This window comes from Heptranchias perlo, chromosome 13, assembly GCF_035084215.1.
Source record: "Heptranchias perlo isolate sHepPer1 chromosome 13, sHepPer1.hap1, whole genome shotgun sequence".
Lineage (NCBI taxonomy): Eukaryota > Metazoa > Chordata > Chondrichthyes > Hexanchiformes > Hexanchidae > Heptranchias > Heptranchias perlo.
Window position 1 is genome coordinate 37605365 of NC_090337.1, and position 16684 is coordinate 37622048.

The 16684-nt window shown below is 42.9% G+C and overlaps 1 protein-coding gene across 1 annotated transcript in view; it reads right to left on the reverse strand.

Moving 5' to 3' along the window:
• Positions 1-7142: 7142 nt before the first annotated feature.
• Positions 7143-16684, reverse strand: part of plch1 (phospholipase C, eta 1) — a 61105-nt gene continuing 51563 nt past the window's right edge. Inside the window, 1 exon segment of the mRNA XM_067994730.1 lies at positions 7143-9324. Coding sequence (XP_067850831.1) covers positions 7265-9324 — 2060 coding nt within the window. The 3' untranslated portion in view covers positions 7143-7264.

Consider the following 16684-nt stretch of genomic DNA (forward strand, 5'->3'; position numbering starts at 1 on the left):
GCAACAAAAATAACCTAAAACATTTTCTGCAATCATAACCCTGTTATCCTTCTGGTAGCTGACACTGTTTCAGAAGTTAAGGCAAGACATTCTTGGGCATGTGCCAATATTTACAGAAAAGCTGGAAAACCACTCACTTACAGTGTAGTATATATCACCATTAAAAAGCAAACACATCTTCATATATTTAAATAGGTTTACAACCTGCATCACGCCAACATTTTCCAACGTTGACAGATCTGATAAAGTTATTGATGTAACACCACAGTTTGTGAACCTTATTGAAGGAGATGCGAGTTTAAAAACAATTATCTCAGTGCAATGGTGAAGGTATCCCACTGCCATTTTAGACTATATACTGAACACTGAATTTCCCTGGAAGTTTGCAGATAAACCTATTACTTTGATCACCTAACAATTTGCACTTTATAACTCTGATGAATGTTAGAGAAATTATTTAATTAATATGGTAAGAGATGTTTATTCGTCATACTTTGTATGAAAGGAAACAAATCTGAAGTGTTTTGATTTTGATAAAAAAATATTGTGTTTGTCTGGTTAAACTACAGTCTTAACAACATTACAATATATTTTGGTAGAATCACAATCTTGACTGATGACTAGCAATTTACTGAACACTTATTTCCCCATGATACATGGAACCCAACATTCCTAGCAGCCCCGCTCTATTGCCGGAAGTTTGTCAGTCGCTAGTCTGCTGCTGCTGCCCTGATCCCATTCCAAGTCCGTGAGTCAGGGTCATTTGTATGGAGGGGGTCGGTGGAATCTTGGAGTGTCATTATGCTGCAACGTTAAGGGCTGGCTGTTCCGGCTCAAGGTGTCTGAAAACTTAAAAGAATTTCACAGATTCAAAGTTGTTGCTTCCCCAATGGCAACTAATCATTTAGTGACCATTGCCATTGGGAAACTAGAAATAATTGTCGAGCCTACTTCCACCAGGATCCAGTTCTGGCACACAAATATCATGCAGGCGTCCTTTGCATTGGGGATAACCGTTGGGATTTCATATCATGTCATCCTACAAGTCCAACCTCTTCTGGTAATGCTTGCATAGAGTTGGTGGGTGGGTGGGTGGGTGGGGGGGGTGGCGGTGGAGAAGGTATGATGTGCTTGTCTTCACTTCTGGTAAAATTTGACTGCGTAAAATAAGGTACGGACACTTGTGGAACCCAGTCTCGCCTCTAATTCCAGCTCACCTATCCAGATTGCACTGCTACCATGTCCCACCTCCCTGCACACCTCGGAATTTCAGACCCATTGGGAGTGATTTTAATTCTCAAAAATAGGTGGGTTGGGGGCGGGTGGGAGTTGAAAATAGTTGGTTTTTGGGTCGTGACTGCAACCCAGCTTTATTTCCGGGTTTAACGTCGGCACGGAAAAGTACAGGCTTCCCACTGGGAATGCCAAGTCCATAGACTTTAAGGAAAATTTAAAGCCCCGTCTTAAAATCTGAACCGTACTGCCGCATTTTCTAGGGGGATCAAGTGGGTGAATGTTTCGATAAATGCTTGGTCAATATAGGTCAGATATTATCCTGTTATTTTATAAAGTTGAACCAGATTGTTTCATTTCCCCATGTGATATAAAATCAATCATCAAGTGCTCGCACACCTGTGATTCCCGTTAGATTTCATGCTCACTTGAAGCCATCCTCTCAAAGGGGAAAGCATTGTACACATGGAACCCACTGCTGATACTTCTGAGACAAATGCAAACCTGAGGGTCATCAGAGGTGATTCATGAGAGAGTATCACAGCTGGGTCCTTTTTTCCCTCAGGCGAGTGAGAGCCTGTCAATTCTGTTTACCATCAGTACATGTGATTGATAGTTCAGAGCAATTCTAAAGGATTCAAGCAACATGAATAGTAAGCTTACATTTTTTCTTAAATGTGGTCACCTTCACTGGTAGTGACTCAGCTTTGTCATGGTCACATTAACACATTAGACCAAATGTCCAGACATAAATGGATGTCACATCAATAGAACCAGATCTTTAATAGGATAGAAACTGTGAATCCTGAGGCTCTTCTGTTTTTTTTGGAATCCTGACGTATTTATCACAAGAATTACAGAGCTTGCACCGAAATTTCCTTGCTCCATATCATCATCCTGGCATTTTTCTGAATAGAAAGGAATTCCATTCCCTCAACATCCAACTTGTTTTCAGCCACAGGCAGCACATGATGTAGGTTTGTGCCCAGTTTCCTGGCAGCAGTCATAATCAATTCATCCTGCGCCAATACTCTGTACCACCTTTGTTCCAGCCAGGCCCTCAGGTTACAGGTTGGCTACTGGGCAACAAGAACTATCCCCGACAGATGAGGCACATGACTCCTGACAGGAACCTGGGCACAGCTGCAGAGCTGGCTTAAAACAAGAGGCATACTACCACAAGAAATGTCACCAAGCAGACAGTCAGCATGCTCAAGCATACTGCCCCTTGGCTTTATCCCCAGAAGACACTGAATCAACTTCCACAGGTACGCTGATGACACTCAGCTCTATTTCTCCATGACCACTCAACCCCTCTGCTGCCTCTGTGCTGTCAGAGTTCTTGTCTGATATCCAGTCATGGGGAGACCGAAGCGCTCATCTTCGACCTCCACCATGAACTTCGTACCCTTGACCAATTCCATCCACCTCCACAGCCACCATTTCAGTTTGAATCAAACTGTTCGCAACCTCAGTGTCCAATTTGACCCTGTCAGGAAAGCATTGAAATTGTTAAATCTGGAGGGAACCAAGGTATGGAGAATTTTAGCAGCAATTCACTGAGACACAGTAAAGGCAGGCGACATTACGGGGGTAGGCTTTGTGATGATGAGGATGTGGGGTTGGAAACTCAGCTCTCTATGCTCTGTAAATTTCAGATCATCCGAAGTTTTATCCTATCTTGCACCACACCCCACTCACCTATCACTCCTGTCCTTGGTGACCTACATTGACCTCCCAATCCCTCAACACCTCCAATTCAAAATTCTCATCATGTTTAAATCACTTCAAGACCTCACCCCTCTCGATACGTGTAATCTTCTTCAGCCTTATAGTCCCCCCAGAATTTTCCATTCATCTGACTCTGACCTCTTGTGCATTCTCAACCTTTGCCGCTCTGAAATTCCCTCCCTAACCCCCTCTGCCTCTCCATCTCACTCTGCTTCTTTAAGACCCACCTTCTTAAAACCCACCTCTTGGATCAAGCTTTTGGTCACCTTTCCCAATATCTCCTTTTTTGGCTTGGAATCCATTTTTGTCTGATTACACCTCTGTCATGTGCATTGGGATTTTTTCTATGTTAAAAGGTACTATATAAATGCAAATAGTTGTTGTATAGCTCACCTGGTAGTGCTTAATAGTGATACATGGACAAATATTCCATTCCCCAATTCTAATAACTCCCACCGACATGCCTTCTTTCAACAATTTGTGAAAAATGCTGCTTTACATAAGCTGACCTGCTTTAGGCCTCTCTTGCCCAAGACCCCATCCTTGCTGACCTACATTGGCTCCCTTTCCCCAGTGCATTGAATTGAAAATTGTCTTTAAATTATTCCATGGCCTCATTCACCTTAACACTGAAATCTCCTTTAGTCCTATATTCACACCACCCCCGCAAATACCACTGCTCTGATTCGGTCAACGCCTCTCCCTTTGCCCCACTATTGGTAGTAGAGCCTTCAACGACCTGGATCTTACTCTCTGCCATTCCCTCCCTAAATTTCTCTACCCCTTTTTGAACTTTTTTAAGCCTCATCTCTCTGTCATCCTTCTTAATTTCTCCCTCCGTCACTTTCCTTGCACCTGTGAAGCACCTTAGGAAGTTCTTTGTGTTAAAGGCATTATATGAATACAAGTTGTTATTGCTGAGGGAGGCGAAAAGTATAAAGTAAATTGCTGGACGTGGGGAGGATGAGTTCAGTGGAGATTGAAATCAAGGATGAGAAGTCTTTTGTACAGATAACGAGGCCAGACAGCAGGAAGAGGCATCAGTGAAAAAGTCATCTGTGGATGAGGATGGGGAAGAGGATCTTGAAAGAGAGATGGAGATGGTGGTACAGGGTGAGGTGTTTCATCCTTGTGACCCAGAAGAATTGCTTCAGTTTGGGAGGGCCAAATAATGCCAACCTAAAGAAGATCTCTACCAATGGTAGTCCAGAGGTAGGAGCTGTGTTCATGGTTGCCTGGAGTGATTATCCTTCTGATTTTCTTTTCCATCCTTTGGGAAAATTCCCAGTTTCCACTTGGCATCCCCGCCACAAAGACAGGGGTCATGATTTAAGTGTATGCAGAATTGCAAGCACAGATCATATCTTACATTAGATGCCAGAGCTGTGAATATATTTTCTACTTTTTTAGTCAACATATGCTAGATATTAACATTTTAAAATATACATTAAAAATGCATGAGCTTGCCTCGTGTTTCCATGCGATATGAAACTAATTATCCAGTCCTTGTGGTTCTAGTTTGATTTTACAGCACCTGCTGGAAACTTCATCCTCTCAGAGGAGAAAGTATTGTATACATGGAACTCATGCTGGTTCTTGCTAGAGAAACACAAGCCTGAGGGTCAGAGCACTACAGCTGGGTCCCTTATTCCTTCACGGGAGCGAGAACCTGTCAATTCTGTTTATCACCAGTTCGCATGGTTGAAAGACCTGCGCCAGTAAACAGAATTTGTTTTGTATAAAAAAATTTCAACTTGATTCCAAGAAATGTACGTGGAAGTTCATTTACGTTCCACAATAATTCAAAATATCCCACAATATAATTTAATCATCAGGTTGCTTTTAACATCAGCTTTAATCAATAATTGCCAGGCATTTCTAACACAGCAACTTTAGTGTCCCAATGAGAAATTTGGAGTTTTGTCCCTTCAACTAGTCCACAATGCCATTTTGTGTGCCATGATAAAAGTTCTGCTCTTTGTGCAACTGAAACTGACAGAGGTTCCTTGTGTCAAAAGTAGGAGATTCTCTCCCCTCTTCAAAAGGCTTCTTTTGTCTCATTTCTGACTTCAAGACAGTTTGGTACTGACTTGATTTACCTTGACTAGGTATCTTCTTGGCTAGGAATCTTCTCTCCATTATCTTTACACCAAATACAATTATGCCATTAGACAAAAATAGCAGACCATTTAAAAAAAACTCTCTCATTCATATGTTTCTTTATCATTCCTTTCATCAAGGCCCACACTTTGCAAATTTAGTATTCTGACCTAGCATTTCCTTGCTTGATCCAAGCAGATTTTCTATATATACAGCTATTTTTTTAAATGGTAAGGAGTGGAGGGAGGGAGGGATGCAGCAAAGTAATCAGGTGGTACCAGTCAATTTGGCTCAATTGGTAGGACTCTGACCTCTCTGAGTCAAGTGATTATGGATTCAAGCCCCATTGCAGGACTTCAGTTGCTGAGATTCAGTATAGTACTTAAACAGTACCGTACTGCATTATCAGAGATGGTGCCTTTTAGATGAGACGATGGAGTGGAAATTGCAAAGTGCTGGCCTGGCGGTGCCAACTGGATGCAAAGAACCATCCCTGCAGCAGAGCAGGTAGGCCTGAGACCTGATCAAGATTGGGCCTTGGGCCTAATTTAAAATAGACTGGTGAGCTGTGGATGCCTGCTGCGCGCCCACGGGTAGCTCACCGGTGAAGCGGACCCCAATTTTCTCAGCTAGGTCCTGGAAGGTGGGGCAGTGTGGGGGGGAGCACTCCTGCTCCTCCTGGCTCCCTAGGGTTTTTCCAAAAATAAATTTTAATAACTTACTTTTTGTTGGCAGCCATGGGGCTCCTCAATAATTCTGACTGGGGCAGGCCCAATGCTTGCCCTGCTCCACTGATGAATTTTCAATTGAATATGGTCCAACGCCCGCTTTAGATGTCTGACCGGGACATCTAAAAAAAATGGGCCCCATGAATTTAGCAGTGGGACCATGCCTGTGCAGATTGGAAGCAGGCCGTTCACTACTAAATTGGTATGCTTTGTGCCCATTTTATGCCTAAAATTACATATTTAGATGATATACAAGATGCAGAAATAAAAGCAAATCAAGTCTGTATTTATTCTGTACAGATTAAAGACATCAGAAATAATTTGTCTAATGTCAGAAATATAGGGGTGGAATTTCCTGTGGGGGCGTAATCGGGAAGTTACATCTGAAATTACTCCCAATCATATGCCCATTTTGCTAATGTCAATTTATGCCTAAATTTCCTGCCAATCTAAGTAGCATACACCTGAATGTAAAATTTGGTGTAAACAAGTGGAAATCAGCATAAACAATCAAGGCCCGAGGAAAGCCTCAAACTCACCATATATTCCTTCTTTAAGAATGAAAATTAAAGTTTGAAGCCACCTAAACAACATTCACTCACATTAGACACAGCATTTTTAAGATAATGCAATTGTGGAAGCTTTCCAATTGTTAATGTCACTCGTACTGATGCCATAAAAATGCATTCCAAGAAACAGAAAATACAATGAGGATAAATAAAAAATAAACCACCAGAAATGACTGTTTCCCGCTGCGCCTAAAATTCAGGGCCTAATTTTAAACCCATTCTGAACCAGGGTAATTGTAGTAAATTTGTGTGTGTGGCTCTTTAGCCTGGCAGCAGAGCTGAGTTTCATTCGGGCGCAGGGATCGATAGATGGGTGTAAAAGATCAAGGAAATACGGTCGTAGCGTAATTACATGCACAACTCACGTGCTCAATGTTCCTCGATCTTTTACACAGGATGTTTGCTTTACACCCCGATTACGTGAGTCTCTGGGCGCAAATACACAGGAAATTCCTCCCCATAGTGCTGTTTCTTGACATCTGTGGATCAAGAATGTGCTTCAAATTATGGACAAAATTTAAGCATCATCAGATGAAATGGATGTTTTTATTTCAAACGAAAAATGTAAGTTTCACTAATCTGAGCAAATTTACAGAAACAACATTTGACAGAAATCACATGTTATGTAAACTTCCCACTTCACCACTGAATATTTGAGGAATGTGTATTTTTACTCACAACAACTACAGAACTTAATTTGCAGACTCTAACATAGAATTTTATGCATTCAAGTTTAACTACACTTTGTGCAAAGAAAGTCCAGATCAGATATATACTTTTTTAGAAGATAACAACTAAATAGTTAAACAGGCAAGGAAATGTGCTACAAACGTTATTCTAAAATATCATTTCAATGGGAGGGTTATTAAAAAAGTTACAAATGTCATGTTTTTTACATCTAAATCACAGTCGGAGTAAGAAATAAATTTCTGGCTCACTCACAGAGCTGGGCTCAGTTTGCAAGATTGAATCATCAGTGTAAAAGTTGTCGGTGTATCTATGGTGCAGTGTACTACAAGAACCTTCAGGAATGCCTCGGCCTTCCAATCCTTCCTCTTTAAGCTGGTTCAAGTATCCTGCAATGTAAGAACCTGTGGAGTGCCTATTAACTGTATAGTGTTGTACTGGGGGTTTATTTCTTAAAACCACACCACCAGAGCTGCAGTTGCTAGAAAATCTATGCTTGTTGGCTTCCTGAATTTGCTTTGCCCTGTTAGCAACATAACGAACTCTGCTTTGGCTTCTAGATGAGAGCTTTCTTACTAGTCCCTTTTGGTAACCCGATTCCGGCCTTATATTTGGAACTTGGGTTTCTTGATTTTCCTCCTGTTCCAAGGATACAAGTTTGCGTAATTGCTCTGTTAAAGCATCAGCAGGCTGTGGCACACTTTTACGGGAAGACATTGTGTGTTGTTCTTTTGTACTTGGCACAATAAAACCTTTGCTGATGAATTTGTACTTGCTTTCAAAGGTGCAGGTTATGTCCTCAGAAGTCAGATCTCCAAGACTCTTGGATTTACATGCACTCGGTTGATTTGTTGCAGTAAAAGGATGGATGTCTGCTGAGGTTACACGTGTAGCTGAACGCAGTGGATTCCAATTATTCCTCCTGGAAGTACACAATGTCTTTTCATCTGCATTTGAAGCTGGCAAGTCCCCCAAAAACAAACAATTGCTTTGTGTTTTACCATTCATGTGGCCCGAGTGATAAAAATTCCAAGCTGATGGAGAATTTTCTGCGCCCATGTCTTCATTGCAGTTTTCTGTGGCTGTCACTGTAAACTCTAAGTCATCCACTTCTATTAGACTACTGCCAACAGAATCTACCGTTAGAGACACATTAAGAATTGTATCTTCAGCTGCCTTACAAGTGGTAGTTGCACTATTACATTTACCGTAAGCATGCATCAAGCTCCAGGCTGCATCATGGGTACTGGAAACACCTGAATTTACAAGGGCATTGGTATAGCTACATGGAGGATTTAAGGTTTTATCCAGTGTTACATCCAACATTGCGTCACATGTATTTTCATTTCTAGTGTTGTTCAAGGAAACCGGAGAGAGAATTTCCTCATGAATTATGGTATATGTGGAATGGTCTGCTGTTTCAGGGCTGGAGAAGATTGTAGTATCTGCTGTTACATTCAAACATGGTTTCTTGGCTTTAACATTCCTATACAATGGCTCTATAGGTGTATTCATTTCTAAGCCACAAGTGTGTGACAGTCCATTCGTCATGCTGAAAGTATGATTGCTGGTTCCTTGAAAACTTGAAACCATAGTCAGATTGGTTCTGTCAGCTGTTGTTTCAAACTGTGCAATGAGTGCTGAAATAGAACTGCCCACTCCACTTTCACTGGACAATGACATGGCATCAATAAGATGAGAGATTGTGCTGTCAGGAGTCATACCTAAAGATTGTGAAGCATCAAGATTGTTAACAGGGACTGATGAAGAAATAGAAGACATTGTGATGTCATGCGCCATATTGTTAGATTCTATTTGTTCAACTTTTTCTTCAGCTTCTACAAGATTTGTATTGCAAAGTGGAATTGAAGTAATTTCCTTATTTGGTTCTTGTTGTAGTTCGCTGAGTTTCTTTTCGAGTTCTAGGTTCTCATCGGTCAGCTGACAAAAAATCGGATAACCTTCAAATTGGAACTGCTCAGTTTTGTGCAAATGTCCTTGATCACAGGCCTCATCGATTTCAACAGATTTTTCATGATGCTGCTCATTGAAGGGAATATTTTGAAAGGAACTATGCTCATGTATTAGAATGTTAGATGAAAAATGTTCCGTATTTACAGTTAACGCTTTAGAAATATTCCCGGTCAATTCTTGTGGCTGAGGTCCACAAAATTCATTGGCCGCTGCTAATGGAATACAGTGAGGTAAAACAAAAGATGATCCCACAAGTTTATCTTCACAACACATTTTACTTGAGCTTGTATCCATTTTTGTTTCTGCAAAAACAAATGATCAGAAAATGAGTTTTCGAAGGAAAGTCTATAATTTTTCTTTGGCCAGAGATCAAAGATATGTAATATGTACACACCTACATACACACAGGAGTGAGCTTTTGGCTTAATGGTAATGTTCCCACCTCAGTCAGAAGGTGAAGGATTCGGGCCCCACTCCAGACGTGCCGACGAGTGGAGATTAGAATATGGCCTCTAAATAGTGGGGTTCTCGTGTCTGGATGGAGTGACCATTGGTCAGTGGTAGAATTCTCAGCTTTGAGTCAGAAGGGTTGGGTTCCAGCCCCACCCCAGACAGCGACGGCGCGCGGAGACCAGAGCATTGGCTTTGAATACTGGGCTGACATCCAACAGGGGTACTTGCATCTGATGGATGTGGGTGGTGGGGCTGCCTGCCCCTTCCCACCCCCATTGTAAGGGGGTAGGTGGGGTTCTTGAGCCTGGGTTGCAGCACACCTAGTAGAAGGAACTCCTAGGATAAAAACTGTGAGGGAGGCAATGGGAAACAAGGCTACTCTTGCCTAGTGAGTGGCTCAAGAATCTCGTGTGAGAGTTGAATTGGGAATAGCTTTAGGGCAGTTCACAATGGATGGATAGACAAACACACACAGTTGCATAATCATATACCAGCTATAAATGGTAGGGTTGAGCCCAAAACTTAGGTAAAATTCAGAATTAAGCCTCTTTGGATTAATGTAGAAGAGAATAAAAATACCCAAACTGGAGGTACCTGTCCATTTAAATTAGGTTATTGCTCACATCCATGTTTAATATCACCAAGTTTCCTCTCTTTTGGTTTGTTCAATATCGGGTAATTATCCAAAGGAGGGAAGCAAAAAGTGATAAACATCCCCCAGTCCTACTTATTCTAGAGGAGAATATGTTGCCTTGTGATGAGTGTCGAGGGGAGGGGCATATAGATTTAACAGGAATGATTGTACGGTACTCTAAAAGAGGGACATGCAGCCTTATGAGGAACAACGTTCCCAATATCTGGTGATGGTGGTGGGCTGGAGGGATTCATTTCACCTACATTAAGGAATATGTGGTTTACAAGTTCAAATGATAAATGTTCACATCCATATTCTTTAGTATAGATTTAACTGCTCTATAAACTTTGAGTGGTTTTGCCAATCCTGAGGGTGGACAAGAATTATCGTCAGACTTGCGTATGAAGTAGATGTTTTTATTCTTGGTGACTAAAGAAAGGCATCTCAAGGTCACTGATGTGATCTTAAAATTTTGATTGCAGATTTGTAGGATGTAAATTGCGACCCTTCAATGCTAACTCAGACATTCATCCCTACTGAATCCTTTTACTGAAGACATTAGTTTTTAACAATTATATAAAAAAACAATTTATGGAGAAGTTTAAATTTAATTACATTTCAAATCTGAAAACAGCAATGGAGAAGTTTATAAAATACATCAGTTAGGTGATAATGTTCCATCTCTTGATTTTTTAAAAAAATCAGTGAAGCACCTTTCTCAAAGTTTAGGTTTACCTGCAGAAGTTTCCTAGTCAGTTTTGAACTATAAAGAAACAGGACAGTAAAGACAGAACAAAAACAGAAACAACTTTGTTAAAATAATTCTCAAGTTTCAGATCCACACTACACAATTTCAAATGAAAGCAATTTAAGAGCAAGAAAAAAAAAGAGAAAAGCACAACTGATCATCGATTTTAAGATACAGAAAATGTTTCAGAAACATTTACTCTTTGCCAGGGATCTTTTAAATATTTTTCATGAATTTACTTATTTTTCCATTAAAGTTGCCTTCCTAAAGAAGAGAAAACTAACTGATTATTTAAATTTTTAAAAATGGTATAACTTGCTAGGCTGTATCATGGAGTGCTTTGATAAGAATTCATGGCAGTAATTCTTTATACAGCAAGTTTAGGTGAAGCGCTTTCCCGGAGGAAGGGAAAGCAAAAAAAAACAAATAATACTGAATGTTGACAGCGATCTGGCAACACCTCACCAGATAACTTTCAGCCAAAGAATGCATGGGATTGGGACAAGAGAGAGGACGATGGAACTAATGAACTTAAAAACAAAATATTACTTGCTTGTATTTTACATTTAAAGAAGTCAATTTGTTAAAAATAACTTGGCAAGACTTACTAAAACACATTTTACCCCATTTGTCTATTTGTTCATGTTAGAAGGCAATTACTTCATTATAAGCCTCTATAAATGTTTGTATTCTCAATATCATGAAGTACTGAACAGCTGCATGCACTCTGAATATTCAACGTGCTAAACACTAAAAGGCTACTGAACCAAATTAGATTCAAAACGTTAGCCTAGAAATTCGATCGCACCCGGAAATGGGCATCCAGGGGCGGGGCACGTACTGCACACATCTGTTCATGTGGTCGCAAGGCCCATGTCAAATTGGTGCTGGCAGCTCATCATGAGTCAGGCGTGCAGCCAACGGTACCCGCTATACATTGGCAATGAGCCTGTTTTTGGGGGTGGGGGGGGGAATGGCAAAACCAGGCTTCATTAATGCCACTTAAAGGCAGCCAGCATCACTTAAAGGGGAGGTACACTCTGGCTGCAGACAGCAGGAAAGCTTTGCAATTGGAGAAACTACTGCAAGAAGTACAAAGAAGGCACCCAGGTTCTCTGAGGCAGCATTGGAGGCCCTGGTCCAGTCAGTGGACAGAAAGAGGGAGATCTTGTTCTCCCAGGGGCAGAATTCCCTCCAGGCAACACCTCTGCCGCCAGTGGGAAGAGGTCGCTGAGGAGGTTAATGCCAGGAGCTTAGCCCCCAGGACATGTCTGCAATGCTGAAAGAAATTCAATGGCCTCACCAGAGTTGTCACGGTAAGAATCTTGCCTTTCAGCTCACTTACTCTCTCCTCACCTGTAGCCTCACTACTCTCAATATTCCCCTCCCCTGCTTCCCTTCACTCTCCTACAATCACTGCACTAAACTTCACTCCACCTCTTCCTTCTGCAAGAATTACATTCCCTACTCTCACCACTATTGCATCCCTCACTTCCCCAAACCTCACATCTTACAAACTACATTCAAACTATTTGACCATGACAGGCACATTCTCTAAATGCTTGATAATGTTTCTGGTGGCAGCTTGGCTCTCATTGTATGCCAGCTCTGCAGCTGCATCTGGGTTCCTGACAGGATTCATGAGCCATGTCTGATGGGGATAGCCCTTGTTGCCCAGCAGCCAGCCCGTAATATGACGGCAGGGTAGAATAAAGGCAGCACAGAGGTCTGGTACAGAATGAATGAATCATGATTGCTACCAGCAAACAGGGCACAGATCTGCATGATGTGCTGCCTGTGGTCACAAATAAGCTGGACATTGAGGGAGTGGAATCCTTTTCTATTCAGAAAGATGCTAGGATGCTGATGGGGATCACACAGGGCAATGTGGGTGCAGTCTATGGCACCTTACACCCTGGGGAATACGGGTGAAGCCTACTGCTTTCTCATCCTGCTTCACACTGTACATGGGGAAAGTGATGTAGCTGATACACCTGGCGCAGAGAGCCTCAGTGACCTCCCTTATACAACGGTGAACAGCAAGCTGGGAGATGTCGCTGCTGTCACCTGGAATGACCCAGTCATCTAAAGGTTAATGGCCATGGTGACCTTTACAGTCACAGGCAGTCTGTTCATGCCTTGCTTCGAGGCTTAAGTTGTGGCTACACCAGGTGACATAACTCGGTGACAGCCTTCTTGCTAAGTGAAGGAGCCTGGTACATTGCTCCTGAGTGAAATTAAGGTGGAAGTGTTCCCTGAAGACCTGCTGTGGGTATGGCCTCCTGCTTAGTGCCCTCCTCCTCCCAGCTACTCCTGTTTACTCCTGTCTTCTTGGCAAGCTCCCCCTCATCCTCCAGCACTAAAGACAGACCTACCAGACCACCCATGACTGCAGTGAAACTCTTTTGAAATCAGTTGTAGAAGGCAGAAAATAGGCCAGGAACACCCAGACGTCAACCAGCAGCCTAAAAGGACAAACCAGCAACTAACCTGTATGTAGTAGATGAGCCCTTTAAATAGCTCTGCTGAAGAATCCTTCCTGCCTGTTAGCACCATGCTGAGCGAGTTATCATGTGGAGAGTCAGGCACTGGGGCTGACCAATGTCATAAAAGGGTGCTACAACATGTGTAGGACCCTGATTTAAATATGATGAGGCTTTTAAATACTCCAGCATCTGCCGTCAAAGCCTAAGGAGAAGCCCGATCCAATATGGCGGGTGGCGCAATTCTGGCATGAAATGAGAGCTTGCACATTGCCCGCCATATTGGTTCCTTAGGCACCTGTTTTACACCTGTAAAACGGGTGTGGTGCAATCGAATTTCAAGGGCATTAACTTCAAGGTATTATATTGGCTTTGTATATTTAGTTTTCCTCCTCCTTTGAAAGTTCAGCTTCTACATACACATAGATCTGCCATGGGGTCGAACCATTTAGGGTTGCTCATCCCTGCCTTTGTACTGCTATGTTAGTCTGATGGACTTCACTTCCCCTACTTCATTGTATAGATTGTCTTGTTTTGAACGCAAATATCAATTCATTGATCAATAGAGGCAACAATAAGATCATAATAAAGAGAGCAATGCAACATCAAATAAAGCATTTCCAAATGAATAAGAATTCATCTATAGGCTAGAAGGGAACTTTGCATGTTGAAGTGGAACTTCCTTCAAATACACCGAATCCATTTTCTTAATATACAAATTGGAGTTTGCAAAATTACACCCAAAACTAGTGGTGGGACTCTGAAAACTTGTATTTCAGGTTGAAATGGAGTGAATTCTTACTCCAGTATTTAAATACAAATTGTCAGGTGAACCTCTGATTTTTGCAGTTGTGGACAAATATTTTCCATTTAGCTTTATAAGTCTTCAGAGTTTCGACTCTTTGGGATGCAATGTGTCAGCACTAATGACTGCTGATAACCTTACTTTGCTAAATGAGCCCTCTTCAGCATTAAACTCTCAAATGTAAGCTCCCTGTGCCATATTTGGCCTTTAATTCAGAATCAGTAAAATCTCTATAGAATTCTGAAAATTTGATCAATGCTGCAAGACAGGAACTTTGAAAACTCAGGCCTCCTTGGGTGCTAAGAGATATGAAAATGACCACTGTTTGCTGTTTGGACGTTATGCCAAGAATACTTGTATAGGATGGAACAGAGGAAGCCTTGGAGAAACTGTCAAGGTAGAGTCTCAGGGAAAAGCTTTCATCGGCCAGTTGTCCAGATGTGCATCCTTAGGAATGCAACCACCACCTGTGGGCACTTAGTCAGCACATAAGGTCAAATGGGAATACTCTTTACTTGTAGTTTTTTAAAATTCGTTCATAGGATGTGGGCGTCGCTGGAGAGGCCGGCATTTATTGCCCATCCCTAATTGCCCTTGAGAAGGTGGTGGTGAGCCGTCTTCTTGAACCGCTGCAGTCCGTGTGGTGAAGGTTCTCCCACAGTGCTGTTAGGAAGGGAGTTCCAGGATTTTGACCCAGCGACGATGAAGGAACGGCGATATATTTCCAAGTCGGGATGGTGTGTGACTTGGAGGGGAACGTGCAGGTGGTGTTGTTCCCATTTGCCTGCTGCCCTTGTCCTTCTAGGTGGTACAGGTCGCGGGTTTGGGAGGTACTGTCGAAGAAGCCTTGGCGAGTTGCTGCAGTGCATCCTGTGGATGGTACACACTGCAGCTACAGTACGCCAGTGGTGAAGGGAGTGAATGTTTAGGGTGGTGGATGGGGTGCCAATCAAGTGGTCTGCTTTGTCTTGGATGGTGTCGAGCTTCTTGAGTGTTGTTGGAGCTGTACTCATCCAGGCAAGTGGAGAGTATTCCATCACACTCCTGACTTGTGCCTTGTAGATGGTGGAAAGGCTTTGGGGAGTCAGGAGGTGAGTCACTCACTGCAGAATACCCAGCCTCTGACTTGCTCTTGCAGCCACAGTATTTATATGGCTGGTCCAGTTAAGTTTCTGGTCAATGGTGACCCCCAGGATGTTGATGGTGGGAGATTCGGCAATGGTAATGCCGTTGAATGTCATGGGGAGGTGGTTAGACTCTCTCTTGTTGGAGATGGTCATTGCCTGGCACTTGTCTGGTGCGAATGTTACTTGCCACTTATCAGCCCAAGCCTGGATGTTGTCCAGGTCTTGCTGCATGCGGGCTCGGACTGCTTCATTATCTGAGGGGTTACGAATGGAACTGAACACTGTGCAATCATCAGCAAACATCCCCATTTTTGACCTTATGATGGAGGGAAGGTCATTAATGAAGCAGCTGAAGATGGTTGGGCCTAGGACACTGCCTTGAGGAACTCCTGCAGCAACATCCTGGGGCTGAGATGATTGGCCCCCAACAACCAGTACCATCTTCCTTTGTGCTAGGTATGACTCCAGCCACTGGAGAGATTTCCCCCTGATTCCCATTGACTTCAATTTTACTAGGGCTCCTTGGTGCCACACTCGGTCAAATGCTGCCTTGATGTCAAGGGCAGTCACTCTCACCTCACCTCTGGAATTCAGCTCTTTTGTCCATGTTTGGACCAAGGCTGTAATGAGGTCTGGAGCCGAGTGGTCCTGGCGGAACCCAAACTGAGCATCGGTGAGTAGGTTATTGGTGAGTAAGTGCCGCTTGATAGCACTGTCGACGACACCTTCCATCACTTTGCTGATGATTGAGTGTAGACTGATGGGGCGGCAATTGGCCAAATTGGATTTGTCCTGCTTTTTGTGGACAGGACATACCTGGGCAATTTTCCACATTGTCGGGTAGATGCCAGTGTTGTAGCTGTACTGGAACAGCTTGGCTAGAGGCGCAGCTAGTTTTGGAGCACAAGTCTTCAGCACTACACCTGGGATTTGTCGGGGCCCATAGCCTTTGCTGTATCCAGTGCACTCAGCCATTTCTTGATATCACGTGGAGTGAATCAAATTGGCTGAAGACTGGCTTCTGCACTTCTGGCTGAAGATGGTTGCAAACGCTTCAGCCTTGTCTTTTGCACTCACGTGCTGGACTCCGCCATCGTTGAAGATGGGGATGTTTGCAGAGCCTCCTCCTCCCGTTCGTTGTTTAATTGTCCACCACCATTCACGACTGGATGTGGCAGGACTGCAGAGCTTTGATCTGATCCGTTGGTTGTGGAATCGCTTAGCTCTGTCCATAGCATGTTGCTTCTGCTGTTTAGCATGCATGTAGTCCTGAGTTGTAGCTTCACCAGGTTGGCACCTCATTTTTAGGTACGCCGGGTGCTGTTCCTGGCATGCTCGTCCACACTCTTCATTGAATCAGGGTTGATCCCCTGGCTTGTTGGTAATGGTAGAGTGAGGAATATGCTGGGCCA